Below are 20,820 nucleotides of genomic sequence, written 5' to 3'. Positions count from 1 at the left end.
AATTAATTTTTTTTTAAAGAAAAGAAAAGCTGCTGTGTTGGAAAGACTTTCATAGTTTGTTACCTCAAAGAGATGAGGAAAAATACTTGTGCACAAATATTTATAGCTATACTCTTTGAGGTGGCAAAAAAATTGGTAAAGGAAGGGGGTATCCCTCGGATTGGGGAATGGCTGGACAAATTGTGGTATCTGATGGTGATGGAATACTATTGTGCTCAAGGGAATAATGAACCGGAGGCTTTCTATATGTACTGGGAGAACCTCAATGAACTGATGCAGAGTGAACGGAGCAGAACCAGAACATTGTACACAGGAAGTGAAACATTGTGGAACAATCCAATGCAAGCTACTTTGCTACTAGTAGCAATGCAACAAGCCAGGACACTCTTGAAAGACTTATGGGAAAGAATAGCTATCCACATTGAGAGAAAGAACTGTGGGAATAGAAATGCAAAATAAGAACATATTAATTACTTATCACATCATGCATGTACATATATGTATATATATGGGTATGTGATTTGGGGTTTAGACTTTAAAAGATTGCTCTATAGCAAAACTGAATAATATGGAAATAGGTATCAAATTCAACATTTGTACAACCCAGTAGAATTACTTGTCGGCTCTGGGAGGGGGGAAGGAAGAAAATAAATCATGGAAACATGGGAAAATATTTTAAAAGGAAAAGAAAGACTTTCATCTGATGCAGAGTGAAATAAGCAGAACCAGGAGAACATTGTACACAAGAACAGCAAAATTGTGGAATGATGGACTGTGATAGACTCAGCTACCCTCAACAATACAATGATTCAGAACAATTCTGAGAGACTAATGACAAAGAATGCTATTCTCTGCCTCCAGAGAAAGAACTGTTGGAGTCAGAATGCAGATGAGAAAGCAGATGATTTTTCACTTGTTTTTGGGGGGGTTTATATTTTGGAGGTGTGGTTTTATAAGATAAGTCACAAAAATGAACAGTATGGGAAATTAATTAATTAATTAATTAAATAAGGCACAGGCAGGTTAAGGGACTTTCCCAGTGTTACACATTTAGTAAGGATGTGAGGAATAATATGAACTCCAGCACTCTATTCCCGGGAACCTCCTTGCTTTAAGGGGATTTTTTTGTTTGTTTGTTCAGTCATTTTTAGTCCCATTCAGTGCTCTGTGATCCCATTTGGGGTTTTCTTGGCAAAGATACCAAAGTGGTTTGCTATGTCCTTCTCCAGCTCATTCAACAAATGAGGAAACTGAGGCAAACAGGGTAAGTGACTTGCCCAGAGTCATACAGCTAGTCTGGGGGTAGCAATGTCCTGGCACTGAGAAATACGTAACATCAAAATCAGAGATCAGTTGGTCATTGGAGACCATACCTCGGAGGGTATGATACTTTCCTCTTCATCTCTGAAATTTCCTTCCTGTCTCTTTCTTTCCCCACCTTCCTCATCAGTGACTTCCTCTCTTGGGATCTAGGCATTCAAGGCCTCCAGCTCTGTCTCACTTCACTCCCTCTTCTCTGGCTACCTTCCCAACAACCTCACCCCTAGATTACTTTATTATAAAAACAAATAATGCAGAAATAGGTTTTAAGTGATAATAGATGTATAACCCAGTGGAATAACTCCAGGAGGGGGAAAGAAGAGGAGAGGGAGACAACATGAATCCTGTAACCATGGGGGAGAAAATAAATAAATAAATAAAATGACTTTTCTAATAACCTTGCCCCAGTGAACCTACCCTCCCTTATCTTATACCTCACCCCACTTCAGTCCTGGAACTGTGATCAAATTAGCTCTGCCAAACTTTTTGCAAGAGCTCTGTAATGCTTATGACCCTACTCACCATCCCTGTTACTTTCTGGATCCAAGTATTTCTCTCTGGCTGCTATTCCTCTGTGTATGTTGTCTCCCTCAATAGCAATATAAGCTCAGGGCCAGCTGGGTGACTCAATGGATAGAGCACCAGACCTGGAGTTAGGAGGATATAGGTTCAAATCTGCTCTCGGATACTTCCTAACTTGGGACCCTGGAGAGGTCACTCAGTGTTAGTTGCCTAGCCCTTACTTCTCTTCTGCCTTAGAGTGGATATTTAGGATTGATTTCAAGACAGAGGCTAAGAGTTTCAAGGGGCACCTGGGTGACTCAGTGGATAGAGTGCCAGGCCCAGAATCATGAGGACTTAGATTGAAATCTGACCTCAGATATTTCCTAGCTTTCTGACCTTGGGCAAGTCACTTAACAACATTCAGTACATTGCCCTAAGTGCATAGTTCATCCCCACTTCAGTTCTAGAATTATGACCAAATCTACTCTGCCATCTTTTTTTGTAAGGACTCTTTGACCCTCACGACCCTACTCATCATCATCCCTGTATTGTGTGTGTTCATAGACACACACACACACACACACACACACACACACACACACACACACACACACACACACAGAGCTCCTTAAGGTCAATGACTACCCTTACTTTCATGTTTGTATTCTAAGGCTTATAGTGCATGGCACCTTGTCAGCCAATGCAATTTCCTTCATTCATTTAGCTGGAACATGAGAAGTCTGCAAAGTTAGGAACTTCGGGAGAGAGGTGGAATGTTGGTGTGGAACAAAACATATCCTTTGAGATACAGTGTGTTGCTTTGTTCTGCTTTTACTACGTTTGTTAGGAGGTGGGGCTTATATTTTGGAGGATGCTTATGTAGGGGAGCATTTTGTGTGTGTGTGGAGAGGAGGCATACACAGATGGACGTTCAGAAGGGGGGATACAAATAACTAGGGCAGTTGTTTTTTTTTTTAACCCTCACCTTCTGTCTTAGAATCAATACCATGTATTGGTTCCAAGGCCGAAGAGCAGTAAGGGCTGGGCAATGGGGGTCAAGTGATAGTAAGCAATTTGATCTGGATTATACATGTTTTATCATCAGCAAGCATTTATGAAGCCTCTACTGGGTGCTGAGGCTGTGCTAAGTGCTGGAGATACGAAGACAAAAATGAGTCTCTGCCCTTCCTAATGATACTTTCTACAGGAATGTATTGAGTTCTATTGAAAGTGATTCTGTAATAGTCTAGGCAAAAAAAACTTTGAGGGGGGTACACTTGGGTAGCCTTGGGAGTGAAATCTAGAATAAATGTAAGCAAAGTTGTGTAGACAGATTCTGTGCAAACTAGCAACTGTTTAAATATGGAGGGACACAGTGGAATTGCTTGTTCACTCCAGGAGGGGGGAGAGAAGAGGGGAGGGAGACAACATGAATCATGTAATCATGGATAATTTTTTTTAATTAAAATTAGATAAATACATTGGAGGGACAGGGAGAAGGAAAGGGAAACTGAAAATCAAAGAGATTATTCTATTATGCAATAGAAATAGGGAAGTTTAGAAGAAGGTTATTTGTGGAAGATAAATTTGTTTTTGAACATATCCAGATGATATATCCACTTGGACAGGCACTAGACTTGGATTCAAGGAGACCCAACTTCAGAGTTCTGCTGCAGTTACTTTACTTCCTTGGGCCTCAGTTTCCTCGAGTAAAAAGGGAGGAGGGGAGCGGACTCCATGGTTTCTAAGATTCCTTCCAAATTTCAATCTGGGATCTCCAGTGATCTCTGTCTTTTGGTTCCTGAAACAACAGTGGAAGGAAGACGGTAAAGAATTTATTAACCCCATTTCACAAATGAGGAAACGGAAGCACAGGATTATTAAAGTGTCTTACTCAGATCCCGTCGCCAGTCAGTGAAATAGGACTCAAGATCATGTTTCTGATTCCCAATCTGGTACTTTTCTCCCCTTCTCTAGAGTGCAGTCTTTGTTTCCTTTGCTTGGGGGAAGATTGGCAAAAGAAAATATGTCTGCCGGGGGAATTTGGGTCGTTTGGTCTTCTTGGGGTTCCTCTTCCAAGGGTCATCTTTGGGATGTTCTCATTGCAGAGCTCCACACAGGAGATTGGAGAAGAACTGGCAGATGACATCATCTACAGTATCTCTCTGCGCAAAGTACAACTCCATCACACCGCCAACAAGGGGCAGCGATGGCTGGGGGTGAGTGACATTTAGAGCTAAAAGGTACATTGGAGATTATTTAGAATGACCCCTTTAGTTTGCATAAGAGGAGGTTAAGGGACTGCCCAAAGGGGCAGAGCTGGGATTCAGACTCTTGTCTTGTGAGCCTAGTCCTCTTCTTTTCTCTGTAGCAGGAACACAGCCTATTGGGTTTTTTTCCCCCACTCATTTAGACTACCCTTTTTTTTTTTAATTCTGTCTTAGTATCCATTCTAAAACCAAAGAACAGTAAAGTTAGGCAGTCAGGGTTAAACGACTTGCCCAGAGTTTTGCAGCTAGGTGGGCTAACTTTTCTCATGATTATTCCCACTCCCCCTTCTCAACTCAATTTAGTCTATTATACATGTCCCTAAATTAACTTTCCTCCCCCTTGGCTTATTTATTTTTGGAAACTGTGTCTCTGGTTGGGAGCATATGGGTAGGACAGGTTCCCCAGTGTCTTTGGGAGCGTCAGTTGTGGGCAGACTCAAATGATCTCCTTTTTTCTTCTCTCCACTCCAAAGTTTGAGAATGAATCTGCTTTGAACTTGTATGAGACCTGCAAAGTCCGTACCATCAAGGCGGGGACGCTGGAGAAGCTGGTGGAATACTTGGTGTCAGCCTTCCGAGGCAATGATTCCACCTACGTCACCATCTTCCTGTGTACCTACCGTGCCTTTGCCACCACCAAACAGGTGCTGGATCTCCTGCTCAACAGGTGAGTGAGCCTGACCTCCAGTTCTCCACTTATTTTTTCCCCTCACTTTAGCAATGGAGAGACTATGTCTACTCCTTGTCCTAGACTGAATAAAGATACCCAGGAATCTCAGAGAGAGGAAGAAGAAGCTCTAGAAAGTGTAGGATAATTCTAGAGGATCAGAGGAAGCTGGGAGACGATAGACTCAGGATGTAGAACAAGATGCCCATTTTTTGACCAAAGATGAGGGGATTTACTTTGCTTCATTAAGCATTGGTACCAAGATTATTCTTTGTTGCCGTTATTGATCATTTGGGCCTAGGGAGTAACAAGGAAATAAATGCTTATTCATTGAGAAAGTAATAAAATTAAAATAGCTTTTTAGATATGGGAATCACATATTCCTTCAGAGCCTGGGCTCTGATACACTCACTGTCCTTGATCATCCAACCAGGTATGGCCGACTCCACCCCCAAGCCAATGGGGACCATGGGCAGCAGGCCACAGATGACCGACTGGAGCTAAAAAAGTAAGCGGAGTTTGGGGCTGAGAGGAAGTAACCATGGCCTTGCATGTGGGAGGGCTGCATGCCTGTGTAAGAGGCTTGGGACTGTTTGCAAAGCTTGTGGTTAGGTTCTGAACCATCACACAGACCTTCTGATCTCTGTAGGAAGCAGGAATCAAAGGGATAATTACCGAGGGGCAGGGGGCTATTTGGGATGTCAGTAGGAATGAGCATGAGGCTGCTGTCTTCTCCCCCCACCCCAGGCACCCACAAGAAGTTTACCATAACCAGATTTCCTACTACCTACTTTTGTCTCCAGATTCCTTTTGGGAGAGAGAAGGGAGAGAGTTACCAATGAGCAGAGGAGAAAAAGTTAGACTGTTATAAGTCAGATATCTTGGGTACCATGGCAAGAGGGAGCCTAGTTTTCTAGGATCCCATTCCTCCACAGCCAGGGAGATCTCAGAGATTCTATGAGGTTCATACTGGGAGAGGAAGAGTTAGCAATAATCAATAAGTCTTTTTTTAATTCTTACTTTCCATCTTAGAATCAATACTATATATTGGTTCCAAGGTAAAAGATTGGTAAGATCTAGGCAATGGGGGTTAAGTGACTTGCCCAGGGTCACACAGCTAGGAAGTGTCTGAGGCCAGATTTGAACCCAGGATCTCTCATCTTCAGTCCATCACTCTTGACATTATTATTTTTTAAACAAAATCAATACTAAAAACAATGCAATGATCCAGGATAATCCCAAAGGATTTATGAGAAAGAATGCTATCTATATTGAGAGAAGTGGGAGTAAAAATGCAGAAGAAAAACATATGACTTATTACTTGTTTATATGGTTATATGACTTGGGGTTTTAGTTTTAAAAGATTGCACTATTGCAAAAATGAATAATACAGAAGTTGGTATCAAATGATAACATTTGTATAACCTAGTGGAATTACTTGTTAGCTCTGGGAGGGGAGAAGGAAAAGGGGAGGGAAAGAAAATGGATCATGGAAACATGGAAAAATATTTTTAAAAATTAAAAAAAAATCAATATTAAATATTGGTTCCAAGGCAGAAAAGTAGTAAGGGCTAGGCAATGGGGGTTAATTGCCCAGGGTCACACAAGTAAGAAATATCTGAAACTAGATTTGAAAATTTTCCACGTTATTTTATTAAAATTTTTTGAACATTTTGCCATGGTTACATGATTTCCAGGACCTCCCATTTCTAAATCTGGCTCTCAATCCACTAAACTGCCTAGCTGTCCTCCTTATCATCAATTCTAAGACAGAAGAGCAGCAAAGACTAGACAATTGGGGTTATGTGACTTGCCTAGTCACACAGCTAGGAAGTGTCTGAGGTCAGATTTGAACCCAGGACCTCCCAACTCCAGACTTTGTAATCTCTCTACCTACTTGCCCCTACTAATAAGTCTTTTGTGGTAGGTCCCATGAAGAATACAGAAGGAAGAAGGGAAAAAATAATCCCTGCTTCAAAGACCCTACAGTTTAATTAAGTGCTAGGTTGTATAATACAGACTATATTTGCCAACAGGATTTAGGGAGGGAATGTTGGATTTCAAAGAGTCTATAGAAATCAAGTGGTCCAATTCCATCCTTTTATAGTGGAGTAAACAGAGGTCAGAGAGGCCAAGAGATTTTTAGATTATATAGAGAATTGGCTATGGAAATAGGGCTCAAACCATCCTCCTGACTCCTAGTCTGGTGTTCTTCTACCACCCTATGCTGAAGCTCTGCCTCCCAAATCCCTTTTCCCTTAGCACCATTTCCTCCATTCTGGGAGCCTGGTTGGACCAATACTCTGAGGACTTTCGACAGCCCCCAGATTTCACCTGCCTCAAACAACTTGTCTCCTACGTTCGACACAACATCCCTGGCTCAGACCTTGAACGCCGAGCCCACCTCCTCCTTGCCCAGTTCCAGAGACAGGAGCCCAGTGAGGCAGAGCCAGAAGGTGAGAAAGGAAAGGGAACCAGAACTGAGTCACCCAGGGATGAGCCCTGACAACACTGACAAGGGGCTGAGCTGGGCAGGGGGTTCTACAATGTGTATTTCATTGAGTGAGATCATGGACTGGGATAACCCTGGAAGCTTTCCTAGTATAAAAGGATCTTGTGGGCCAGAGCTGGGGAGGAAATGTCACCATGATCTGGTCTCTTTTGTTCCCACTTGCCTGTAGCTCCAGAATCTGTCTGCTCCTTCCAGCTGACAGAAGAAAATGGACTGGGAGAGGCAAAGCCTGACTTCCTGGTCTTCTCTCCAGAGATGGTGGCAGAACAGTTCACACTGATGGATGCGGTTAGTGGCTGCCTTCTGTAGGGGGGTCCTTCCTTCTAGTCTCCCCAGAGCCCTAGAGGGACATTGCCTAGGGCCCAGAGCCAGAGGGGATGGGGGCCAGCTTTCTGCCCACCTGGGATGGGTCATAGCCCTAGAAGAGGATGGAAGGCCCCAGATCTCCCTAGGGCTTCCCTCCAGCTCGCTGGCCTCACAGGCAGCAATACTGAGTTCTTTGGAGAAAGGAAGAAGGAAGGGAGACCTTCCCTACCCTCAGGGAGCTCTGCTATAGTTAGGGAGACAGACAGGACTGTGAAGATGACTTGAGGATACTTAATATGAAATGGATTGTACCAGCTTTCCTATTAGGAGATGATGCTCCTATTTCTGCTTTCAATGTGGACTTGGAGTTTTTCTTCCAAGTGAAATAAAAATTTCCTACAGGAATGTGAGAAGTAACTGACATTTCCTTGACATAATGGATAGAAACTGGATTTGGACAGGAGCCAGTCAACTTTATTCTTTCTCAGCCTCAGTTTCTCTGCATGATTAAGTGTTGGAGCCAGAGCATGAAGCTGGGCCTCCTGAATCCAAGCCCAGGGTCCTCGTCACTATACTGCTTACCTTCTGGGCACTATTACCCCAGCCCTCTTTGTAAACAAGGGCCTGTGTTTGTCAGGCCTTGATACAGATGCCAAAGGCTCACCTTCTCCTACAGATGAAATCCTCGATGCCTCGGGGTCTAGGAATGCTGAGGTTCTGGTGGGATTACTGGGCCAGGATCTATTTTAGCTATCTCTTCCCAGGAGCTATTCAAGAAGGTGGTCCCCTATCACTGCCTGGGCTGCATCTGGTCCCAGAGAGACAAAAAGGGCAACGAGCACTTGGCACCCACCATTCGGGCCACTGTCTCCCAGTTCAACTGCGTCACCAACTGCGTCATCGCCACGTGCCTAGGGGACCGAGGTCTAAAGCCCCAGCAGCGGGCCAAGGTGGTGGAGCGGTGGATTGAGGTGGCCCGGGTACGGAGGAATCTGTCACCACTGGGGATCATGATGAGGAGGGGGTATTGCGTAGGAGGGAGTGCTGCTTTGAGGAGGAACCCCCCAACCCCTTCCATTGTTCCTTCAGGATCCCCTTTTCTCTATCCTAGCATTCCAGCCTCTGAGAATGACTAGATCTTAGAATTAAAAGATACTCTAGAGGGCATCCAGTTTAACCTTCCTCCCAGGCCACACAGGCTATCCCCTTCTAGAGCTGTCTTGAGAAATAGAATTTCAGCCTCTGCTTGTGCACTTCTAGTGACAAGAAGCTCACTACCTCTGAAGGTGATTCAGATCATTTTTGGGTTGCTGCAGTTGTCAGGAAGTTCTTCCTTATAATGAGCCAAAATTTAGTTTCTTGTACCTTCTCATCATGACTCCTAGTTTGAATTTTGTGGGGAAGTATCTGGATAGAGGTCCTCTGAACCCTCAGAGGATGAACCCACACAGGGAGCCCAGCCCCTCTTTGGGGATCAGAAAGCATTTTCTTTCCCAGTAAGATCACCTAGTCTGGGGAGAGGGTGGGGTGTTAGTATGGAGCCCTGGCGGGGATGGAGGGCAGGCAGCAAAGGGCACCGTAGTTAGGATTTGCTCAGCCCCACAGTTCCTTTATTTCTGCATCCTTCTCTTTCTATCAGGAATGCCGAATCCTCAAAAACTTCTCCTCCCTCCGTGCCATTCTCTCTGCCTTGCAGTGCAATGCCGTTCACCGCCTCAGGAGGACCTGGGATGAAGTGGCCAGGTAGGGGGCCCCTCTGCCTTGGCTGTTTACAAATGCATCTGACCTATTTGGCAGAATAAGACTCAGATAAGCCTGGAAAAGAAAGCCATTACCTTGGGTGGCAGCGATCCTCCCTGCTTTGTCTTGCCTCCATCTCTGACTTTTCTCCTTCCCCCTTTGCCCCACATCACAGGGAAAGTTTCCGAATCTTCCATGAGTTGTCAGAGATCTTCTCTGATGAGAACAACCACTCACTAAGCCGGGAGCTCCTCATTAAGGTAAAGGATAAAACGATGGAGAAGGGGATCATTTCGGTCCCAGGCCTGGGGGAGCCTTATGAGCAGGGAGGAGAGGGTAAACTGCCCAAGAGACCGGGTTGGAGCAGGGGAAGTGCAGGAGCCCTAGCCTCTGCCCCACCACTCTGGATAGGATAGGATACCAGTTAGGATGTAGCTCCTCTCAGTAATACAGTGATTCAGGACAATTCTGAGGGACTTGGGACAAAAAATGACTAGCTACCTTCAGAGAAGAACTCTTGGAGTAGGAATGCAGATCAAATAATACAATTCTTCACTGGTTTATTTGGGGGTTTGTTTGGGGGTTTGGATTTATAAGAAGTCTCACTTAAAATGAACAATATGGAAATATGTTGTGCACAGTAATATATGTATAGTCCAGATCAAATCTCCTGCCAGCACCAGGAAGGGGAAGGGAAGGGAGGGAGGGAGGGAGGGAGATAAGTTCCATCATATATCTTAGGAGAACTTGTGTGAAAATTTATTACATGTAATTGGTAAAAATAAAATAAACAAATAACCACAAAGGTGATGTTCCCCATTGCTTGAGGTATCAGTGGTTTTGAGGAGGGACGATGAGGAAATCTTTTCGGATCAGAGGGCAACCTGATTCTACCAAGACCTAGTTGGGAAATGATTTTTAGAAGGAACAGTAGGCCCTGAAAGAAGGGAACACTAATTGATATAGCACTTAAAGGTTTGCAAAGTGCTTTTTACAAATAATAATCTAATTTCATCCTCACAACAACCCTGGGGGGTAGGTACTATTATTATGCCTGTTTCACAGTTGAGGAAACTGAAGCAGCTGGACTTGCCTATAATCACACAGTCTAGATCTGAACTCAAGTCTTCCTGACTCCAGGCCTAGTGCTCTTTGGGATCTGCTTTGCAATCTAGCTGCTTCAAGAGAAGGGGAAAGAGTGCTAACCCTGCAGTCAGAGGTTTTGAGTTCAAATCCTTGGCTCTTGAGAGTTTCTGCCTTGTGACCTTGGGCAAGTCATTAACTTCTTAGGGCCTCAGAATCCTTACCTGTATAATACAGGGTTCAGTTAGACAACCTCCAAGGTCTCTCTTAGACAACCTCCAAGGTCTCTCTCAACTTTAGGTCCAATTCTCAAAAGGAAAAGGAAATTAAAAGAGTTGGCAGAGTAGGTATGTTCAGTCGCTTAAACTTTCTGCACTTTTTTCCATTTGCAAAATGAGAGGGTTGAACTAATTGGTCTTTAAGGTTTTGCCAGTTCTGACATTAGATTCTTCTATTAATTATCTGATCTCTCTTCCTTTACACTATGTTCTTTGTCTGTGGCCAGGAGGGGACCTCAAAGTTTGCCACCCTAGAAATCAACCCCAAGAGAGCCCAAAAGAGGCAGCAGCAGCAGCGGGAGATGGTGAGTGATTAGAACACGGCCCAATTAGAGCCATCTGAACCCCTAAGATCAGACTGGGTGACCCACAGTGGTCCCAAGGCCAAGGGGCTACAGTAGAAGGAGTGTGGAATTTGGAATCAGAGGACCTGTGTTTGACTTCTAGATTTACAACTTCCTTGGGCAGATTTGTTTCTGTGTCTCAGTTTCCTCAGCTGTAAAATGAAGGGGTTAAATGACCTAAGACCCCTTCCAGTTCTCAATCTATGGTCCTGTGATCTGGGCCAAGATTCCCCAGAGGGGAAGAGCTCAGGTAGGGAGAGGCAGGGAGATGGGGACAAATGGAAGGTAGAAAAAGGGATCAGAGTCTGGCATTATAACATGGATGAGCAAGTAGTAGTCACCCTTGAGGGAGCTCCGAGCTGGGCCCCTTCCCCAAAATATCTCCCCTGCAGGTTTCACTGTTCAGAATGCTTCTATTAGAGAAATATTTCTTTGAATCTTTTTTTACTATCTATATAGAATTTTTATTCTTGATTATTTTAATCTTTAAATATTTTTCCATGCTTACATGATTCATTTTCTTTCCCTCCTCTCTTCCCTCCCCTCTCCCAGAGACGACAAGCCATTCCACTGGGTTGTACAAATGCTGTCACTTGATACTTCTTTCCCTGTTATTCATTTTTGCTAGAGTAGATTTTTTTTTCAACCCTTGTCTTTTGTTTTAAAATGGATACAAGTATCAGTTCCAAGACAGAAGTGTGTGAAGGGCTAGGCAATTGGGGTTAAGAAATTTGCCCAGGGTCACACAGCTAGGGAAGTGCCTGAGGCCAGATTTGAGCCCTGGACCTCTGTCCACTGAGCTGCCTCCCTGCCCTTTCTTTGGGTCTCAAGAAAGCCCCTCTCCTGATGCCACTAATCTCCTTCCCCGACACCCACCAGGAGAAGAAGGTATAGCCAGCCTTTAGCAGGAACACCTGCCCCCGCTAGCCAGGCCTCATCAGAAAGGTGTGAGTGAGGGCTGGAGAAGAGGGAATGGAGGCCAAGGTTTAGAGGAGACATGGGCTTGAGTCTTGTCCCTGCAAGCCAAACCTCCGTGGCTCATCTGTAAAATTAGGGGGTTGGACTATAAGCCTAAAAAGAGAAGGGTTCAGAGAGACTTCGGGACTCTCACACTTTTGCTGAGCAGGGAGGAAAGACCGGGGAGTAGGCAGGGCTTGGGGGACATGGAGGGGGTTTTGGGGAATGTCGGGGCTCCCGGGGCCTTCCCCCCTGCACATAGAAGGCTTCCTGTATGGGAGACTAAGTCTCGGCCAGAACAAAGGGTGGCATGTCTGGGGAGCCATTCTCAGGGCTGTGTCTCCCTCTCCCTCCCACTGCAGGGTGTCATGCAGGGCACTATTCCTTACCTGGGCACCTTCCTCACAGACCTGGTGATGCTGGACACGGCTATGAAGGACTACCTGGATGTAAGTGGCCCTTCGGCCCAGGCCCCCATGGTTGAGGGAGAAGGGGTCCATGGGAGACCACCGTGTACCCATTTCAGACTCCTCGGCACAGTCTCCCACTTAGAAAGCATTTATTAAGCACCTGTGCCAGGCATTACGCCAAGTGCCAGGCGTACAAAGAAAATAAGTCCTTGCCCCCAAGGAGCTCACGTTCTTCTAATCCAGAACAGAGGAGATGGGCATCCCGATGGCCTGGAGATGGCCCCACTTTGCCACTAACTAGCAGTATGGCAGGCGCCCATTCGCTGGTTTTCTGCCTTCTAATCTATAAAATAAGGGGGCGATCTCTGCCGTCCCTCCCACAATGACGCTGTGTCCCAAGGTCCCTTTGAGTTTCAATGATCCTTGCTTGGCTGCCCTCGGAGGTGTTTCCCAGGCCCCCTCCAGGGGGAGACCCCTACCCTCTGGGCAGCACAAAGAGCACACGCAGAAGCCCCCTCCCCAGCCAGCTCTGATTCTTAGCTGGGGGTCCGCCGCCCCCTAGTGGAGCTGCACCCTGCTGCAGGCCAGTGGTGCGCTGGGGAATGCTGCCTGACCGTGAGCGGGCAGGCTCCATTCCTCTGACTGGTGGGTGTGCTTTCTTCTTTTCAGGGGGGCCTGATCAACTTTGAGAAGAGAAGAAAGGTGAGCATGGGGCCCTGGCCGGGCAAGGGTCTCAGCCCCCTGTTGGTAGCCTTCCCAGGAAGGAGGGATGGATCATTGTAGCCCGGGGCTGGGCCTGGGTGGGAAGGAGGACCACCACCCCAGGCGGGAGGAACTGAGGTCTGAGCCCAGGCCCAGGGGCAGGAACACGGAAAGTTGATGTGGTCTGTTCCTGTCCTCAGAGGGGCAGTGCCCCTCCACTGTGCTGACTCATCTTGTCCTTCCAGGAGTTTGAAGTGATAGCCCAGATCAAGCTGCTGCAGTCAGCCTGCAACAATTACAATTTCACGCCAGAAGTACGCTTTGCAGCTTGGTTCCATAGCGTGGAGAGGCTCAGTGAATCGGAGAGGTGAGGGTGCTTACCTCAGATGGCCAGCCCTCCGAACCTGGGCAGGAGCCCCTAGCCTCTCTGGAGGGGTGACTGGGACGGGGCAACTAGTGGGAAGCTCCTAGACCTTCCGTGAAACCACATCTCCCCCCCACTACCACCACACCCCCTCCGCTCTTCCCCATCCCTACGTGGCTCTTTGGTGGTCGATCTCGCCACTCCAGCCTGCATTCTAACAGAATTTCGTCGGGACAACATAAAAATGTGTCTTAGGTGGGCGGGAAGGGACAAGAAAGGGGACACGGCATTAATCTGCCCTGCCCCAGCCTCCTTCACCCTCAGTTCACTGGCTTTGCTCTTTGGCTCCCCAGTTACAGTTTGTCCTGTGAGCTGGAACCCCTGTCGGAATCAGCCAGTAACACCCTGAAGGCCAAGAAGAACACAGGCATTATCAAACGATGGAGCGAGTAAGTATGGCGACGGCAAGTTTGCTCATCCCTCCTTGGGGCCCCCTGAGCAGTCGAGGGGAGAGGAAGCTCCCTTTTGGCATCTTTAGGATCCATCTTCTTGGGGCCGGAGCTGAGGTAGGGCTGTGGAGAGGTCTGTTGCCTGGGCAGGGCCGGACCTCTGAGTAACAAATGGCCCGTCCTCCAGCCGCCAGGCCCCCAGCGCAGAGCCCAGTGCCGGGGGCAGTTCCCATTCGAAGTCCTTCGACCAGCTCAAGTGTGGGCCCTACCTGTGCAGCGGGGACGGAGCGGACTCCCTCAGCGTCACCTCAGCAGGTTCCTCCAGTTCAGATGTAGAAGAAATCAACATCACCTTTGTCCCAGAGTCTCCAGACTGCCAGGAAAAAAAAGTAGGTGTCCCTGCTCCCCCTCTCCGGCCTTGGGTTTGCCCCAGACACCAGCCTCCCCAGAGCCCCAGTTCTCACCCAAGATTCTCAACCCTTCTATCAGGACCAGGGAAGCAGCTTGGCATAGGAGAAGGAAGGAGCGCTGGCTCGAGACTCAGAGGCCCTGGGCTCAAATCCCACCGATCCCTGTGACCTGGGGCCTCAGTGTTCTCATTTGTAAAAGGGATGACCTCTGAGGTCCCACACCAGATCCCTGATCCTACGACCCTTTGTCCCTCTACCCTACTGGGGAAAGGGGAGAGATGACACTCAAAGGGAAACACCAAGTAAAGAGGAGAAAACCCTTAGACTAGACAGATGAAAAACAGAACCCGTCCCTGGCTGACCACTGTTTGATGAACAGTAATATTCACCTTTGTCGGTGGTTTGAAGAACAGACTGGTGCGGAGCTCATGGGCTATAAAGGGATGGAAGGGGTCTAGGACAGGGGTCAGCCTCCATTCCACACCTTCCCTCTTATCGACTTTGTGCTTTTTTCACCTGATAAGGGTTGAGAATCTCTGCCCCAGTCCTTCCCTGTTTGGGCCAAGGCAGCCACTCGAGGGGCCCCGTCCTAAATCTCTGTCCCTCCCACCTCCCAACACTCCCCATCCCCACCAGTTCTGGGAGTCGACATCCTTGTCCTCCCTGGACACGTCGGGTATCGGGTCCGGCTCCAGCAGTGCCTCGTCCTCCTCCGTCTCCTCCACGCCGGTGACCGCCTCCCGCACCCACAAGCGCTCCGTCTCGGGTATCTCCAGCTACTCCTCCCTCTCCCTCCCCCTCTACAATCAGCAGATTGACGATTGCTGTATCATTCGAGTGAGTCTGGCTGTGGACAATGGGAACATGTACAAGAGTGTCCTGGTGAGTGCTTCCCTGTCTTGCTGCTTTGATGAGAGATGTGGAAATAGGACCAGACCTTTAGGGTAGAGCAGAGGCAGTGCTTCCCAATGGGCTGCTTCACACTGAAATACTCGACTAAATAAGGGCACCAGAGACTGGAGATTCCAGGAGAGTCCCATCTTTTGATACACATCTCCACCTGTAGGCATGGGGAGACTGAGTGACTTCAAAGCTCCTTCCTAGATCTTTTTATTCCGGAGAAAGAATGGGAATAAAAGTCTAGGGCAGGGGATCCCCTATTGCTCTCCAGTGTTAGGAATATTTGTTTTAGGTTTGATTTGGTGATTTTCTTTGGGTTGGAGTGAGAGGAGAATGAGTCAAAACAGAACTGACCTTAGAGAATGAATAATCAGTGAGGGAGTTTCATGAAAGGAAAATTGGAGAAGAGAAGCAGCAAAGGGGGATGGACATCAAGTCATCTGAGTGTTAGAAGAGGTATTCTATGGAAAGTTGAAGCTGGTCAATAGAGTATAAAGAACAGTGGATTGGCACTCAATAAAATTGGAACTTACTTCTCTGCTAACCAGCTTCAAGAGTTCCAACGAGTACTTCTTCTCTTGGGCCCTAAAAAGGAAGAGTATTGGGACTAGATCATTTGGAATCCAGAAGAACCAGAGGAGTGCAACCAAGATAGTAAGGGACTTGTGCTTGGCTTGAACTTGGGTTGAAAGAAATGGGTTGTTTTTTTTTTTTTGAGAAAAAAATACTTTTGGAGGTAAATCCTAATCCCTTTCTTGAAGTATTTCACAAAATCACAGAATTTCAGAGGCGTTAAAGGGATCTCAGAGGCCATCTAGTCCAGTAATTCTCAAATTCTTTGGTCTCAGGACCCTTGACATTCTTAAAGATCATTGAGGATTTCCCCAAAGAGATTTTGTTGTTTATGTGGGTGATATCTACCAATAGTTATCTATCATATCTAACATGAAACATGTTAGCATTGTTATGAAAATAATTTTTACCTCAACAGACCTACTGAAAGGCCCCCATCACAGTTTTAAAACATGTTGATCTAGTCCAATCCATGCCCCAAATAGACTCCACTGCTTGCTGCCCAAGGCTGCCCGTTCCACTTGGTGACGGCTCTCATTATTAAGAGTTTAAGCACAGGTCTGTTTCTGCATCACTTCCACCCACTGCTCCTTGTCCTGCTTTCTGGCACCCAGCAGGATAAATCCAATCCCTCTTCTACATGAAATCCCTTTGAAGACATGAATCACGCCCCCCCTTTCCTTCCCCTCCGTCTTCTCCAAGCTGAACCTACCATTCCTTTAACCAGTCCTCAAGTCTTCATAAGGCATGGCCTTGAGGTCCTTTCACCATCCTAGGGGCCGTCCTCTGGACACTTCCAGTTTATCAGTGTCTTTCCTTTGCCACCCAGAACTGAGCATAATACTCTGGACGTGATTAGGTCAGAGCAGAGTACCATGGGATCAGCACCTTCTTACTCCTATGAACTGTCTCTCTAGAGAGCAGCAGTGTTTGAAAATTGCAAAGAGCAGATTTAAATGTGATATAATGAAATAAATTCCTAACCATTAAAAAACCATCCTCCAGGAAGCTAGATAGTAAAGTGGATATCTAGAACCAGTAGAGGATCTGGGTTCAAATCTGGGCTCAGATACTTCCTAGGTGGGTGACCCTGGGAAAGTCACTCAACCCCTATGGCCTAGTCCTTACTGCTTTTCTGTCTTAGAACCAATACTAATACAGACAGTAAGAGTTTTTTTTAATTGACATTGTTTTATTTGGTCATTTCCGAGCATTATTCATTGACAGTAAGAGTTTTAAGAAAAAGGGGGAAAATTTTTTGTTGTAAAGGAGAATGGATCAACCACCAGTTATCCACTGCATCCCTTTTGGAAGCCTGTCAGTCACGGGTGTCAAATGCAAATAGAAACAAGGGGCCACTAAACTGCACATAAAGATCCTTGCAGGCCACATATTGAATTAGTTTTAACATGTACTATTGTCTATATTTTATTGTATTTTTATTTCCTTTGTTAAATATTTCCCATTTATGTTCCATTTTAATCTGGTTCAGATGCACTTGGGGCAGTGCTATGAGGCTGTATTTGGGCTCTGGCCCATGTATTTGACACCTCTGCTTTAAGCAAAGGATGCATGGTAGAAAGGTTGGACCCAGAAGCCCTGTGGATGCAGCCAATGCTGACGTTCTGGGATTCTGGACTTTTCCACTCAGAGGTTCTTTTCCATGACCCTGGGTGGAGTGCGGAGCTGGCTCTGATGTTTCTTCCCATCCCCTTCCCCAGGTGACAAGCCAGGACAAGACCCCAGCAGTGATCCGGAAAGCCATGGTCAAACACAACTTGGATGGGGACCAGCCTGAGGACTACGAGTTGGTACAGATCATCTCTGAGGAGAGAGGTAGGGTATTGGGGACAGGGTGTCATCTGCTGGGGAGAAAGGGGAGGCTCCCTCCATAGATCTCCCTTAGGGACAGTCTCCCAGCCATGACGCCCTAAATCAGTGGTCGTTATCGCTGTAGTTGACGACGCTTTTGTCTCTATGAAGATCCTCTTCGGTTTGTTCTCCAAGATAAAAACTATTCTCATCATAATACTAAAGTGTTTCAGTTTTTTTATCCCTTTCCTTTTATCTTAGAATTAATACTGTGTATTAGTTCCAAGGCAGAAGAGTAGTAAGGGCCAGGCAACGGGGTGAAGTGACTTGCCCAGGGTCACATAGCTGGGAAGTGTCTGAGGCCAGATTTGAATCCAGGACTTCCCATCTCTGGGCCTGGCTCTCCAGCTAGGTTCCTTCTTGATCCCCACCTCCTCTATGTAGGGCATTTTGCATTCACCCCAGACACTTCTCTTCTTTTGTTAATTCACCGACCTGCTAAGGAATGTAGAAGTCTGATGTGTGAAATAACTAGACTTCTGTTTGGTCTGGCCAATCTTGCGCCATGGCCCGTCGGGAGGGGACCTCAGCTAACCCAACCCCGTCTTATCCCCCCTCAGAGCTGAAGATCCCAGACAACGCCAATGTATTCTATGCTATGAACTCCACTGCCAACTATGACTTTGTCCTGAAGAAGAGGGGCTTTCCCAAGGGGGTAAAGGTCAAGCATGGAGCCAGCTCGACACTGCCCAGAATGAAACAGAAAGGCCTCAAGATCGCCAAAGGCATCTTCTGACTCCATCACCTCCCGTGGGCAGCGATCTCGGGCCTCACCCCCTCTCCCCGGAGCCACAAAGCACTTAGAGGCCTGGGCTTCCCACTCGTGTCTGTCCCCACGCCTCCCTGGACGGATTAGATCCTCTGACCTTCAGAGACTTTTGGGACACCTTCCCAATTTGGGTTTTTTTTTTACATGGTTTTGGACACTCAAGCACTCTCCTTCGTACCCAATATGATGCCCCTAAGATTTGGGGCTGACCGGGTTCCCATTCTCCTACCAAGCCCCCAACAACCACCTCATTGCCTTAGGTGCCTTCTGCTTTCCAAGAACCAGAGGACAGAACAATTTTCTTTTTTTCTTTTTTTTTCTTTGCCAAGAAACTCTGCCAATGGGCACCCGTGCCCTGTCCCCTTCCTTTTACTGCCCTTCAAATGGATCTCCAGCTTCTAAGCTGATGGTCACTGCCACATTCCTTGCCCAGTGGGCATCCTGGAGCATTAATGCCCAAAAGGGGTTTGGCCACACTTTGGCCCTCTTCCTCCACAGTTTCCCCAGTCACCCCCTCCCCCCCATCCCCCTGTCCCCCACCCTCAGTGTCCCCATGGTCACTCCCTTACAGGGTGGAGGTGGGGCATGGGAGTAAAGGATTTCTTTCTCCCGATCACCGTGAGTTGGATCTGGCTCCAGAACACAGAGGCTTTGCCTCCCAGATCTCTAGCCCTAAACCTGCACCAAAGATTCTATCTCAAGGGACACACCAGGGCAAGGAGGACCCACTGACCCTTCCCTCTACACTCCGGGAGAGGTAGGGGGCCCTGTAAATAGACAGCATGCCTCACTGTGGTGAGCAAGGGGGAGGGGTCAAGCCAGGGTCCTGCCGACATTGAATTCTCAACCACACCAAGTGCCACTAACCTTGGACTTTGCAGACATCGTGAGATGATGGACGAGGGCAGTTGGGGGAAGGGAAGAAGGAAATGACTCAAATTTTTGTAAAAAAAAAGAAAACAAAAAAAGAAAAGAAAAATGTTTACTGACTTGGGGGGTAATATTTATTTGTTGTAAATAGAAAACATTAGACCTGTACATTCTACTAAATCCTGTTACATCCACAGCTTGAGTTTCTCTGTTTTGTTTCGCTTTGAGTTGGTCACCTATCAATATCTCTGGGTCTCCCTCACCTACTTGCTTTGTTCTCTTTGGGAATGGTTTGGAAGAGATGCTAAGAAAGAAGAGTCAAGGAGTCCAGAAGGCCTGGGTTCTAGTCTCCCCTTTGTCACAAAAGTTAGTGCTATTTGACTGTGGCCTCCCCTCCAGACTTTGGTTTTATCAACTATCACAGTACCTAGTGGAGAGCCCTGTTTGGAGCATAATCATCCCCTAGTGGGTATAGCCGTGGACCATTTGGAGGTGTTGGGATATGGACAGTGTAGAAATGAAAATGAATAAATATGCCTAGCGTTTAAATATATAGGATTTTAATAATAATCAAAAGAGAGGGAAAAGAAAAAGGGTTCCTTCAGTCAAGTGAGCAGAGCAAAGAGAGAGCCACACTCACATCTGCAGCACTTTACCAAAAGGACAAGCTCCGAAAAAAGCCCCGCAGTGGTCTCAGCCACATTTATCTCCCAAGCCTCCTTACGTAAAATGAGGATGTAACTTAAAAGGATGCTGGGAATGTAGCTCAGGTGTGGCAAATTTTCCACCTGTACAATGGCAAGATGGCGGGAGTGGACCCTTGCCCCGGCTCCCTCACAGACTTCCACTCTGGCCTGGGAAAATCCCCAGTTATGTTGCAAGTGGAAGAAAAGTGTGTAAGCCTGACTAGATCCTTAAGGGGCAGGAGGTGGATGGGGAGGCAGTTCTAGTTCTTCCTTGGGCATTTCAAGGAATCATTAATCACTATTAATGGAGAAGAATGATGAGCATGACTGGAAATATAGGCAAAGGCTATACGTTATAGTAGTCAATGCTTCCTATAACCTTTCAAATCAATTATCAACTACTAAAGTTGAAGTAGGAAGGGCAGCCACTGGATCTGGAGGACCTGGGTTCAAAAACCTAGCTTCAGCCACTTCCTAGCTGTGTGACCCTGGGCAAGTCACTTAACTCCCATTATCTAGGCTTTACTGCTATTCTGCCTTGGAACCAATAAACAATATTGATTCTAAGATGGAAGGGAAAGATTTTTTTTAAGTAATGATGCTCTGACCTAGGGTAATGACTTATGAATGGGGAGAAGGGGATAAATGCAAGTGACATTGTGGACCTAGAAATAAAATCTAGCTATTTATTGGATCAAATATGGAGCAAAGGAGAGTACTACAACTATCAACCTGGGTGACTTGGGAAAATGGTGATACGCTTGAGAGTGCCAAGTTTGGAAGCTGAAAGAATGAGATTTTTGGCCCTAGAGTTTGAGACACCTGTAAGATACT

The 20,820-nt window shown here is 46.6% G+C and overlaps 1 protein-coding gene across 11 annotated transcripts in view; it reads left to right on the top strand.

Moving 5' to 3' along the window:
- RALGDS (ral guanine nucleotide dissociation stimulator) overlaps positions 1 to 19,496 on the top strand; it is a 99,196-nt gene extending 79,700 nt beyond the window's left edge. For 5 of the 11 annotated variants that reach the window (XM_007475220.3, XM_007475218.2, XM_056812635.1 and 2 more), the window contains exons 2-18: positions 3,933 to 4,043; positions 4,568 to 4,761; positions 5,195 to 5,269; positions 7,024 to 7,217; positions 7,443 to 7,561; positions 8,344 to 8,559; positions 9,219 to 9,322; positions 9,495 to 9,579; positions 10,908 to 10,985; positions 12,344 to 12,430; positions 13,061 to 13,093; positions 13,339 to 13,460; positions 13,811 to 13,906; positions 14,094 to 14,295; positions 14,953 to 15,198; positions 17,511 to 17,625; positions 18,222 to 19,496. In XM_007475220.3, the coding sequence (XP_007475282.1) occupies positions 3,933 to 4,043; positions 4,568 to 4,761; positions 5,195 to 5,269; positions 7,024 to 7,217; positions 7,443 to 7,561; positions 8,344 to 8,559; positions 9,219 to 9,322; positions 9,495 to 9,579; positions 10,908 to 10,985; positions 12,344 to 12,430; positions 13,061 to 13,093; positions 13,339 to 13,460; positions 13,811 to 13,906; positions 14,094 to 14,295; positions 14,953 to 15,198; positions 17,511 to 17,625; positions 18,222 to 18,397 (2,253 nt within the window). In that variant the 3' untranslated portion in view covers positions 18,398 to 19,496. The remainder of the gene's footprint in view (positions 1 to 3,932; positions 4,044 to 4,567; positions 4,762 to 5,194; positions 5,270 to 7,023; positions 7,218 to 7,442; positions 7,562 to 8,343; positions 8,560 to 9,218; positions 9,323 to 9,494; positions 9,580 to 10,907; positions 10,986 to 12,343; positions 12,431 to 13,060; positions 13,094 to 13,338; positions 13,461 to 13,810; positions 13,907 to 14,093; positions 14,296 to 14,952; positions 15,199 to 17,510; positions 17,626 to 18,221) is intronic. The other 6 variants (XM_056812639.1, XM_056812637.1, XM_016422872.2 and 3 more) reach the window with 2 other exon arrangements.
- Positions 19,497 to 20,820: the final 1,324 nt, after the last annotated feature.

The sequence above is a fragment of the Monodelphis domestica genome, chromosome 1 (assembly GCF_027887165.1).
Source record: "Monodelphis domestica isolate mMonDom1 chromosome 1, mMonDom1.pri, whole genome shotgun sequence".
Taxonomy (NCBI): Eukaryota; Metazoa; Chordata; class Mammalia; order Didelphimorphia; family Didelphidae; genus Monodelphis; species Monodelphis domestica.
Note: the sequence above shows the minus strand (reverse complement) of the source record. Positions and strands in the feature narration are given on the sequence as shown.